Source organism: Heteronotia binoei, chromosome 3 (assembly GCF_032191835.1).
Source record: "Heteronotia binoei isolate CCM8104 ecotype False Entrance Well chromosome 3, APGP_CSIRO_Hbin_v1, whole genome shotgun sequence".
NCBI classification, from domain to species: domain Eukaryota; kingdom Metazoa; phylum Chordata; class Lepidosauria; order Squamata; family Gekkonidae; genus Heteronotia; species Heteronotia binoei.
In genome coordinates this window covers 157,942,563-157,955,714 of record NC_083225.1, presented here as the reverse complement: position 1 = coordinate 157,955,714, position 13,152 = coordinate 157,942,563, and the positions used below count along the sequence as shown (strand labels likewise).

At 41.0% G+C, this 13,152-nt stretch overlaps 1 protein-coding gene across 1 annotated transcript in view; it reads right to left on the bottom strand.

The window, feature by feature from the left end:
* Nucleotides 1-13,152, bottom strand: part of LOC132569120 (uncharacterized) — a 143,907-nt gene that overhangs the window by 38,514 nt on the left and 92,241 nt on the right. Inside the window, exon 3 of the mRNA XM_060235300.1 lies at nucleotides 2,268-2,301. Within this exon, the coding sequence (XP_060091283.1) occupies nucleotides 2,268-2,301 (34 nt within the window). The remainder of the gene's footprint in view (nucleotides 1-2,267; nucleotides 2,302-13,152) is intronic.

Below are 13,152 nucleotides of genomic sequence, written 5' to 3'. Positions count from 1 at the left end.
AATAAACAAGATACAATGCCAATGCTGCAATCAGAGGAGATAACTTAAGAATGAGCAGAAGAAAACAGATAATGACTAACTCAAAATTACCATTTGGAGGAAAGCAGTTTTGCTTGACCGTATAGATGTATTTTTCATCTGTAAGTATTGACCTGGCATTCTAAAGACAAGCTCATGACATACAGTAAATCAAAGTAAATGTGCACAAAAATAACAGTTGGGACATTTATGATGCTTTATGATTAACAGTAACATTTTGTTGACATAATGGTAAACGTGGCTCAGCTCACAAAACTAGCAATTAAAACGTCAGTTTTCCAGGCCTAAGCTACCCAGTGTGCTAATTCAGCATCTTTGCCAGTATATACACCAACTCTGACACTGGCTGCAAAATGGTTCTTTCATCTGTTTTTAGCCTCGTTAGAGTTGTCCTTGGAAAGGGTGAAAAATGCAATTTTGAAACAGAAGGATATACATGATGCCAATATGGACTACACAAAACCACAGGGTTTAAGCTGGCTCATTCAAGCTGGTTCTCTGACTCAAAATGGAGCCATCTGGATAGAAGTCAACACAAACCTAGCTGGTTCCTTGAATCTGAATTACCATGCTTTTTTGCATTATTAAGTAGAACTGAACAAGATAAATACATTTATATACAAAACACATTTACACAATCTTGTCCTTTAAACCAGGGGTGTCAAATATTTGGCTCAAGGGACAGATCAGGCCTCCAGAGGGTTCCTATCAGGCCCACAAGACTGTTATCTGCTTCCTTCTCTCTCTCTTGCTTCCTTCTGCATCACAGCTTGCTTTGCCAGGCTTGCTCAACTGCACAGGAGCTACAGAACAAAGCTTCTGTTTTCTCCATTGGCTAACCAGCACATGAAGCAATTTATGTACAAAAACTCACAATGCCCAGTCATTTCATGTTTCCCCCTGGATTTTAGGCTCAAAGCATTGACCATGAGATTTCTATAATTAATGTCAATAAATCAAAAGTAGGTTTGCAACTTACAGACACACCCCTGAACAACACCTGAACAGCATACTCAAGATTGCTACAGCACAGACATTGCCTCCCAATGTTGATGCAATAATTCAGAGCAAGAGTTGTCAGTTATCAGAAACTGCTAAATCAAATATTGCAAGAGTGCTAATCTTTTAAGCATATTTTATTTTGATTTTTTAAAAAAAGTCTTTAATTGTGTTTGTGTACTTTATAAAGTTTATATCCCCATTACCTGTCAGTACATTTTATGACACACATGGCCCAGTCAGGTGTCATTTATGTCTGATCCAGCCTTCATAATGAATGGGTTTGACACCCCTGCTTTAAATAGTTTTCACTAGAAGTGTAATTTTCAAAAGTAAAGATCACATTCAAACACCAGGCAAGTGTATTGTCTGACATCTGTTTAGTCTCTTAATACCAGCACATGTTCCTTGGAGAAGTAAAATAGATAGGTATATTAGAGTACAGTGGCAACTAAGCCATAGTGTACTACACTCCAGATCATACTGCAGCCAGGTTCCTTCATGTACCTCAAAGGGGTACTGTGATGGTTCTCAGGGGCAAGAGCACATCAAAGATCTGGAGATACTTCAAAGAAGGGTCGAGTTGGTAGTGTTGCTATTTGTTAATTTAAATATATGGCTCACAGTTATACATTGCTGAGAGACCAAATGTCATACATGCCCTCAACAGTCCCTCAGTGGGCAGTGGCACATCATATGGTGTTCCCTGTGCAAAGAATATGGTTCCCTAAGAAATTCTTGCTGTTTCAAAGTTTGGTTCAGGCTGAAAAGTGGCCTGCTTTTGGTTCTCAGAGTTAGAAAGAGAAATTGCTAAGCAAAGCTGACCTTGTGAATCAGCAGATAATACCCAGCTGCCGTGTACCATCTTCCAATTAGCTATATTCTATTAGCCTACGATTTGCACCTGTGGGAAAAGGGCTGAAACTAGCTGCAGACAGTTTTGATACCCCCCCCCAATAGGTAATCTGCTTAACCGGGGCCTTTTTTTGTAGATCTGTGTGCAGCAGATCCACTGCATGCAAACCCTGGCTGGAGGTTCAGGAGCTGTGCTCCTGTGAACTCCTGCTGAATTCAGGCCCTGTGTATGCCTATGCAAAACCTCAACTGACTCTAGAAATTTTCATGAATGCTGATCCAAAATACCTGCTACAATTATAATCTAAAACAAAAACTCAGGTGCAAAATATATATATATATGCATAAAAAACCTCAGAGAGCTACAGACTTACCTGCTCTTTCTCTGTTCAGCTTCTGAGACAGCATCTATAAAAAATAATTCATTTTTTTAGTGACCAAGAAGTTTGGCTTTCCCTCAAAAAAACCCCCAGAGCTGTCCAAAGTAAGAAGCAATTTTAAATTGTGAGACAATACACTGTTCAACTGGTTCTAATAATGGACACAAAAATTATTGGAGATGATATATTGCTTTTTAAAAATAAGTTTTAATAGAAATACAGAACAAAGAAGAGGGGTGAGTGGAAATTAGAGAACAATACAAATAGCACTTTTACGAATATAGGGATAATTATTAATAAGGAAATACATGATATAATAAATCACAATAACATTTTGCACATAGTATTCTACTGATTTCACATAATATATTTTCATTATTCCCTATCTAAAAAGGTTATAAAGAAAGGTACATAGATTATTGCTTTACTAGTAAAAACTGCTCTTTCCATCTTTTTAAAATTTTACTTTAGGTTTTACAAATACAATAAAAATACTGAAACCTGATAAATTCTTATTAACTTTATATATAGTTCTAGGATGACAACCTTATTGCTTGTGATAATATAACCCCCATATAATAACTAATGCTTATATTATAACTATTTAAATATATATCAAATGAATTAATTATAATAGGCATTAAAAGTTCTCTCATTGTTCTCAAATTCATTTGTCGGTCTCTTATAATTTGTCAATTTTGCAATGACAGCACATTCTTGCATTTTATCTTTCCAGTTCTCAAGATCTGGGCAAACCTTGGCTTTCCATTTAGTTGCAAATACTACTTGTGGCAGAGTTAACATATATCTAAATAGTTCATGTACTGTTCTATCTATATTCATTGGAAGAATTCCTAGTAACATTATCTCAGGTAGCATGGCAAATTTTATATTCATTTTTAAAAATTCAGCATGTATTTCTTTCCAATATTTACTGGCCTTTTTACAAAACCACCATATATGGTAAAAAGTACTGTCAATCTCTTTACATATCCAACACAATCCTCTATAATTATTGTCCATCTTCTCAATATTTTTTTAGGGTAATATACCATCAAAAGAACATCTTGTACCAATTTTATTTAAGAGCTTGACTCGCTGTAATTTTTATGTCCTTTATCCATAGATTTTCCCACTGTTGAAGTAAGATTTCTGTCAAAATTCTGTGACCATTTCACCATGCATGTCTTAACTTGTTCTATTTCTGTGTCATATTGAAGTAAAAATTTATAAATATGTCCTAAAAGATTATCTTTTTATTTCAATATCTTTTCAAATTCAGTCAAATCTCTTAATATGTCTTTTTCTACACACATCACTTCTTCTAAGTCTCAAGATATAAAGAAATGATATATTGCTAATAAACATATTGTAACAGAAAGAGTTTAACAATTAAGTTTTTGGTCAGTAGTTGTAAATATATTCTGAGAAGCACATAATCCACTGACCTGTGAATTTCAGTAATATAGAGTTCAAAGGTAAGATCTTGCATAGTCAGAACAAGATAACTTGACATATGGGCATTCCAAAATTTGATAGGGGTGTGCAGGAAAAAACCTCACAAACCCTTTAAATGCCTTCAGAGTTCAGCTGCAGCTTGCAAAAGGCATTTAAAGGGACCATGTTCCCTTTTAATGCCCTTTCCCCTTCCATTGGAGACTGAACACACAGATTAGAAGTAAGGTCAATATGTGAAACAGGCCACAGATATGCACCCTTCTAAATAAATTTAAGTTTTTAAAAAATCAATTGAAGTTAATAGGCATAAAAGATTAATTTTGTTTAGGATTGCACTGCTAGTCTGCTACGATTTCAGCTTTCTTTTGTGAATATACAAAGTTGTGGGTTACATCTGGGACAACTGTATATGACAGTGCACAAACTGACTTTGTAGCAGAAATAACTTCATGGAACACTAATATGCCATTTCAGTTGTGCAGAAGCAATTGATCAAGTCTATTGAAACTGTGAATGAGCATGGCACAACTCAGACTATAGCACCTGCAGCTCATTTCATTATGATGCAAGCATTTTCTCCATGCCTATCTTGAATACCAGAAGTCAGCCAGACTGGGAGAAAAACTCTGAAAACTAAGGCAAAGCAAAGGGACTTAAAAAAAAAATAGTCCCTCCTTCCCATGCATTCCATTTTTATGAAATAGGTTTCTCCATAAATATTTGGGGAAAGGAGAAAATCCACATACAAATGCTGTTAATACTTCCTGTGACCACTCTGAAAGGGAGAATTACAAGCCTAACTAGTTGTTATAGTGGCCACAAGTTCAACCCGTCGTCAATACCATTTTAGACAACAATTTGATTGTTTTAAAATACTGGTGTGCATGACTTTCTGCCCCTTCGATGTGTCTTTTCAAGTGCCAAAACAGCCGCCCCCCACAGCTGCTTTGGCACCTGAAGGGGGGGCAGAATCACTAGGTCCTGTTGCACTGTGGGACTGACTGGGCCCTCTCCATATTTTTAAATGGCCAAATTCTTCTCTAAAATGGCCTCTAGCTTGGCCCTACAATTGCCTATAGAAAGGCCTATACCTGTGAGCAAATTGGCAACAGAATACCTCCAAAGAGGTAGCCAGTTTGGTGTAGTGATTAAGTGTGCAGACACTTATCTGGGAGAACCAGGTTTGATTCCCCACTCCTCCACTTGCACCTGCTGGAATGGCCTTGGGTCAGCCATAGTTATCACAGAGCTTGACCTCACAGGGTGTTTGTTGTGGTGGAGGAAGATAAAGGAGATTGTGAGCCACTCTGAGACTCGTGAGTGGAGGGTGGAATATAAATCTGATGTCTTCTTCTTCAAAGTGCAGTGCAGCTTTCAAGAATTTAATCCTTGTTAGGTGGAGAAAAGTGCTTTCCACTGAAACAAATATATTTAATTCTTGTATCAAAGGAAGCGACTCCCCATTTTAAAAAAAGAGACAAAAGAACTGGCTCCAAATCCATTTTTTCATGTTCTTAGTCAATGGACCAAGTCAATGGACCAAGGCGGGTCAGCGCTGCTGATTTTTCTCGACCTATCAGCAGCGCTTGACACGGTCGATTATGACCTATTGACCCACCGCCTCGCTGTCACCAGAATACGGGGGACAGCCTTGCAATGGTTTTTCTCCTTTCTCCGGGGGCAGGGACAAAGGGTGAGGCTGGGTGAGCAAACCTCCATGTGGCACCCACTTATATGTGGAATGCCGCAGGGAGCTATTCTCTCACCCATATTATTTAACATCTATACGCGCCCCCTTGCCCAGATTGCTCGAGGTTTCGGGCTGGGTTGTCACCAGTATGCTGATGACACCCAGCTCTATCTGTTGATGGATGGTAGACCGTCTTCTGTCCCTGAACACCTGTCCAAGGCATTAGGAGCCGTAGTGGGATGGCTACAGCAGAGCCGACTGAAGTTAAATCCTGCAAAGACGGAGGTCTTATGCCTGAGTCGAGGGGGGGAGGGTTTGTGTACCCAGCTTCCACCCTTGGATGGCGTGATTTTAGTGTCAACCCAACAGATGAAGAGCTTGGGAGTGATCCTGGATGCCTCACTTTCCATGGAGGCCCAGGTCGTGGCAGCTGCCAGGTCTGCCTTCCACCATCTACGGGAGATCAGGCAACTAGCACCATATCTCTGCCCCCAAGACTTGGCCACAGTGACCCATGCAATGGTCACTTCCAGATTAGATTACTGTAACTCGTTCTATGCGGGCTTGCCTTTGAAGCTGATCCGGAAACTGCAGCGGGTGCAGAATGTGGCAGCTCGCCTGCTGACTGCATCACCTATATGGGTGAGCATGCGGCTGGTGCTCCGTGGCCTGCACTGGCTGCCTATAGAGTACTGGATCCACTTCAAGGTGTTAGTTCTGACTTTCAAAACCTTACGCGACCTGGGACCAGCATACCTGCAGGACCGTCTCTTCCCGTATATGCCCTGGAGGTCGCTTCATTTGGCCTCCCAGGATAGGCTGACTGTCCTCGGCCCAAAAGATGCTCGTCTTGCCTCTACCAGGGCCAGGTCCTTTTTGGTCCTGCCCCAACCTGGCGGAATCAGCTCCTTATAGAGATCCGGGCCCTACCTGGCTTACTAGCCTTTTGTAGGGCCTGTAAAACAGAGCTGTTCCACCAGGTCTTTGGGTGAGGTGGTGGGCATCTGCCCACTAGATCTGTCGGTGTCCCCTACTGTATATCCTACTGCACTGACTCACTGCACTGTCCAGCTGCATCATCTCATCAAAATTGTTCTGCCAAGCTATTTGTTTATGGAATAATTGTAATTGCTTTTATTAATATATGATTTTAATGTGATTTTATGTTGTGCTCCATCCTGAGCCTCCACAGGGGAATGGGCAGAATATAAATAAACTATTAATAATAATAATAATGTAGACATGGCTGTTCTGCCATGGACAATGGTCCAAGACACATAACAAGCAGAATATCGCAGAGAAAAAGGAATATGTGGTTTGGCATTTTGGTCCCTTTGCTTAATGATTGTGTGTGCATTTAATAACAGACAATTCAAGGCATTTGTTTGGTAAGATTTTTTAAAAATCCCTATGGAGGGGCATTTGTTTCACAGTGTGGTTAAGTCAAGGAGACACAAAGCCATGATAAAAGCCTCTCATCGCTTTCTTCTCATGTTATCTTGTTGTAATAGTCAACATCCATGTGAAGGACATCAGGTTTTTTTAATAAGGATTTTCCAAAGAGAAAATTTTCCTTGCAAACTTTCAAAATGCAGCAATTCAATCACATAATGCTATGAAACAATTCAGATGCTGCATGCCTGCTTAGAATAGAAACACTGCAGGGGGATAGTAATGCGTACCATTGAAGGATCCTTGGATATTTCCCAGGAAGGTCACTGGGCTTTACTTGAAAAAAACTGCAAAGATGTTTTCTCTGCACTGCAGAGGGCCATAAAAGCCAGTCAATCACTTGGTTGCTTCCCCAAGGAGCAAAAAGTACTAAGGCTAGTTCATTTTGGCCACCTTCACATCTGAAAAGTGACAGAGGCAATTTAAAAACAATTTGAGGAAACATACTCCCCTAGCTTTTACAAGTCAAGTTACTTCTGTGTGAATTCAAAATTATGGACCATTCATTTTACATAAATAATAAAGACAGCTTGGAAAAATGATGGAGAACAGATATAAAGCACTGTGAAAATGATCTAGCTCCCCCCGCCCTTTATGTATTGCATACTAAGTATATATTACAGGAAAAATCTCACCACTAAGGATCTCAAGAACTGGCTAATAATGGAGTCCCTTTCCTTTCCTTGGACTACAATACAAAGTAGCATTACAATATTAGTAGTAATGTTTTTCTTTTAATACATGATCAGATGAACAGGTGATCACCATTAACAGTGATGCTTAAATCTAAATGCTGCAGTGGTAACGATGGATCAGAATCTGGATTTTACTTTCTTTCTTTTTCTTTCTTGTTTTTTTGTCCTTGACCAAGGTTACACTATCTCTTGGCCCTTTTTTTCAGGGCTGAAAAATGGGAACAGTAACCCAATTAACCAGCTTCTTCCTGTGAAAGGAGTATGGATAGCAAGCAGTTCCTCCTAGACCTCTCTGACTCTGTAGCAAGTTGATTAATTTCTTCTGTAGTTAGGAGAATGCTGAGAAGTGTACCTGAGCATTTTGTTTGTGTTCCTGCCACCCCCAAAACTTTGACATACTGGAACAAATAACTCTTTTATATGACTAGGTATTTTAAAGTAACAATTTACTTCAGTTTACTTGGGTTAAGTTGGGTTAATTCACATGTGATAGATAAACAAGTGTGATGTGGTGGCCGGAATCTGAAGAGAACTAGGTTTGAATCATGGCTCAGCCATGAAGCATAGGGCCATTCATTATCTCTCAGCCAAGCCTACCTTAGAGGCATATGTTGCCCTGGAAAAAGGATGAAATAAAATGTGATATTTCTAGGTTGCCAACTTCCAGGTATAAAACCTGGCATTCTCCCAGAATTACAACTAATCACCAGACTACAGAGATCAGTTCCCCTAAAGAAAATAGTGGCTTTGGTGGGCAGCTCTATGGCATCACATCCCTGCTTCCTCCCCAGGCTCCTAGATAGTTTGGAAGTAATATAAGGGGGGGATTCTTTGTGAAATCACTCTAGGTAATGTGATTACATAAGACACCCATCTCTTTGTAACAGGAGCCTTCCATAAAAGATTATGTTGCATGCCTTTTCATCAAGGGAACGGTATACTGGGCTGATTTATTTTTTCCTGATGTAATCAAACAAACCACACACAAAAATTAAGGACAACAAAGCATACATCTGAATTTCATATTTTTCACCTCAAATTTAGACAAAGCAATTTATTCCAGAAACTTGTTTTTCATGTGTTTTTGAACACAAATAATCATATATTCAAGTGTACTACCTTCACTCAATGTAGTAGAATAATACATGCCACAGTGTATGGTGGGGAATGAAGGCAAACCTGAATGTATGGATGTTTGGAGGCTGGGCAACCCTGTTTGGTGTGTGGAGAAGACATGAACACTTATTCCTTATCCTATATAGTGGAATGATCAGAGAATAAATGATCTGATTTGACCCAGTGCTAGTATTGGCTTCTGCGGTTTGTTCCTGGATGCTGGCCTGGCTCACCCTTCATTGGGCAAGGCATTGTGACATGGCCAATAAATATTCAGGGGCAAAGGCATGATAGAAATTTCTGTGAGGGGGGAGAATCAATTCCCTTCCTGACACACACAACAAAGAGCTCCTTTTCCAGAAATAGGCTTCCCAAGCCCCCCGCCCTGCCGGGGGACCCCTGGAGTTGCACCCTCATCCCTCGCTCTCCAAAGCTCTGGAAGTGGGAGGGGGGAAACAGCAAGTCCTTCTCCGAGCCCATCTCGGTGCAGCAGCCACGGTGGGAAGCCAACAAGAGGTGGCAGCGCAGCAGCATCGCCCGCTCCGCCTCTGAGGTAAAATGAGAGAAGGGGAGGGTGGAGGCAGGGGGGAAAGAGAGCCACAGAATGGGACGAGCGCGAGCAGTTGTCCGCTCAACCGACGTTGCAAGTGGGGGAAGGGAGGCTGGGTCTGTCCTCCTCACCATCACATTTGACCCAGCAAGAGCACTTTTAAGATCAACAAAGTTTTTTTTCTCTCTTCATCTGTGAGTGAGTGAGCGAGTGCGTGCTGGAGGTGAAGGGGAGCTATAAATGCTATCCTTTCTCACTCTCCTCGCGATTGTTTTCCCCAGCAGCACTGCACCTTTAAGATCAAGGAGGCTTCCCCCCCTCCTTGAGTTTTTCTGTGTGTTGGGGGTGAAGACTGTGCATGCTTCCCACCCCCTTTCCTTTAAGATCAACAAAGTTTCCCCCTCCTCTTCCGTGTTTGTGTGTTTGCTGGAGGTGAGGGAAGGCTGTGCCAGCCAGTGTTTCACTTAACAGCAGGAGCACCTTTTAAGATTAACCAAATCCCCCCCCCCCCCTTCTGTGAGTGTTCTGGGGTGATGAGAGACTGTAAACATGGATGGTAAATTGTTTCAGTATATTTGGCTGTGTTCATTTTTAGTCTCTCTGTGTTTTAAAAGTTCTATGTGTTCTGAAATTAGGAATGCTTATAATTTGTAGTTTGTACATTTTAATTTGGTAATTGGACTACTATATTTTGTGCCCTCTCAGCTGCCAGAAATAGCTGCTGAGAACATACCATTATAAATTGATATTATGCAGGTTCCTTTATCTTTGTTTTTTAAGGAAGTTTTGTCCACAGATGAATTTGTTTTCTAGTCATTGTAAATCAAATATTCACTAATGCAGCCAGCCTTCTAGGAGAAACAACACCAAAAACACCCCAAGGTCTTGGTATGTACAGGATTCTGTACATCCTTTTCAAGAGTTTTATCATTTTTGCAACTGAGTTTTCTGGTAATACAGTAGAGAGGAGACACTACTTTAAGGTGCCTCTATTTATGCTTAGAAGAGGAAAGATTATTTCAAAATGACACCCTCACTCTCTACTATTTCATTACAAATGAAATGAACCTTTAAACTATTGGCTTCCCTTTTAAAATACTTATGGGATACTAATTATATATTTAGCATTTCTTAAAGGTTAGTTAAACTGAAGATGGAAATTTAAAAAATGTGTAACTGAAGAGCAATAGATTTTAAGCCATTCCTATATTTACTTCAACAGTATATTGGGTACAGTGTTAAGTCTATTACTACTGAATGAACTTAACAAAGTTTAAGCATATTGCGGTGGATTTCATTAAAAAGGTAAAGGTAGTCCCCTGTGCAAGCACCAGTCATTTTTCGACTCTGGGGTGACACTGCTTTCACAACGTTTTTATGACAGACTTTTAATGGGGTGGTTTGCCATTGCCTTCCCCAGTCATCTACACTCCCCCCCCCCCTGCAAGCTGGGTACTCATTTTACTGACCTCCAAAGGATGGAAGGCTGAGTCAACCTGGAGCCGGCTATCTGAACCTGCTTCCGCTGGAATCGAACTCAGGTCGTGAGCAGAGGGCTCTGACTACAGTACTGCAGCTTTACCACTCTGTGCCACAGGGCTCTTAGGGCTCTGCTATGTCATCTTTTTCTCAAGATTTCACTGTCTCAGGAAACTTAGCAGTTCCTCTTTTTGCTTTCTTAGCCGTGCATACAAAGGTGTGACTTCTCAATCCATATAGTGAGAATCTCAGAATTAATAGGACAGCTTATTCTGTGGGCTGATGTCCAACTAGCATTCTTTGATTTCTTTGTTATTAAATGGCCTTCTCCATATTTCTGAATACTGTTTATACAGCTGGTTCAACACTCTAGTGTAGTGGTTTAGAGAGTACCAAATCATGTGGAGAGGAGAAGGTGATAGGCATGTTTACCTCCTAGCTCATCCTTCTCCAGTGGCCAACAAAGATATTCCACAACCATTTGGAGAGGGGTGAGTGGGGAGAGACACAGTAAATCAGTTTTGCTAACTATTTGGAAACCAAAGAAGGGAACTACCTGGGGATCCTAAGCTTAAAAGGGTAAAGTCTAACCTAGAGTGCTAGACTAGGGTCTGGAAGATCTGGATTTGAATCCCCACTCTGCCAAGGAAACTTGCTGGGTAACATTGGAATACTCTCAACCTCTGATGGAAGCAGCTTTGGGTTCCCATGGAAGGTAGGATATAAATTAAGATTGCCAACCTCCAGGTGGTGGCTGGAGATCTGCTATTCAACAAATATTTGAGTAGCAGAAAGCAATGTAAAGAGATAAATTTAAATTTGGAAGGAGGAAGTGACATCACAGGAAGGGAAGGCGTTTGGGTGCAGTGTGCTGAAAGTGACACCATCAAAAGAAGTGGAGCGTGAAAGTGACATCACTTGATCTTTGACCTGGAAGTGACATCACAGGATATGAAATTACAAAGGTGATGTCATATCCTGCTCCTGGCTCCACCCCCAAAGTCTCCTGGCTCCACCCCCAAAGTCCCCAGATATTTGCTGAGTTGGACTTGGCAACCCTATCCAGAAATAAGCAGTGGCAAAGTAGTGATAGGAATGTCAAACTGGTAGGAATGCACATCTGACTGCTAAAGATGCTCCAAGAAATAAATGGAGGATGGAGTAAATTAGAAAATATTAAACACTGAGATAGTTCTGACTACAATGTCTGTAGTTGAACTAATACAAATGCATTGTTACCGTTATTGCATGCACCAATACGTTATCAAATGTATGTGCATTGAATGAATGAATGTAAAAATGTCTAACACATGTTCCATTAATACACATACAAGGATTGTGCAACAAATGGAGGGGCTGGGCTCCTTTCACAGCCATGTTGTTCTGCCTTCTCCCTCCCCCCCCCCCGCACCCCTTCAGCCTTAAAGACGCAGACACACCATCCAAAGAGGAAGGCTTTATCAAGTAAAGACTGAAGCCTCTGGAGGGGGAAAGGCACACGATGGCTGTGGGGTGGGGCTTCCCCCCCGCCGGCCAGCTGACTGGGGGCAGGAAGGAGTCTGGAAAGCAGGAGAACCCCCACTGGGACCTGGAGATTGGCAAGCCTACTCACAAGGCAAAGACTGAATTTTCATCTTCTTCCAGTTTATGTGACAACATTGCCCAGACTCTAATCATAGCAGCACTGGTCTACTTGTAGTTATATTTGTTGGAAATATGTGTATCTGTATGTCCTTTGCAATGTTCTAAAGTTCCAGCCATTATAGGGTTGTTCCTGATTCCCTATTGTCTTCATGACCTGGGAAGAAGATACTGACTGCTGTTAATCAAGGCCTAGAAGCGGGAAAACCTGTTTTCTCTGTTTGGTCAGTTAGTCAGGTGACTTCCTTTGTTTAGGCAGAGAGTTCAAGAAGAAGGAGGAAATGGTCTTCCATTAAGCACATGATCTTCTAGTGTAAGCATGTAGTTCTATAGTGTTTGTTATTTTCACCTCCCAGTACCCTTTCCCTGTAGAAATAAATATGTTTTTGCTTTTTCATGTTAAATGCCTCTCAATGATAATTTGATCCAGTGATCCATTGCACTGTTGAGATAAAGAAATAGAATTTCAAACAGAATTCCCTCACAATATTAGCCCGTTTAAAAACAACTAGGATGTTTACTTTCACACATCCACAGTTGTGTGTGTGTGTGTGTGAGAGAGAGAGAGTGCAATTTCACACTAGGCTTGTTCCGGATGGAGAGCCCTTTTGCTCCTGGTGCCTCTCTCAACTTTTGCGCAAGCTGCCGCGGAGGTGTGAGGTGGTGTGCCACTTTCCCACAACAAGCAAGATCCTCTTACAAGCGGTTTCTGCTTGCCATGGGAGAGTGGTGCGCTAACTCACAGCTCCATGGTAGCTTGTGTTAAAATGGAGAGAAGTGCAAGGGGCAAAAGGGCTC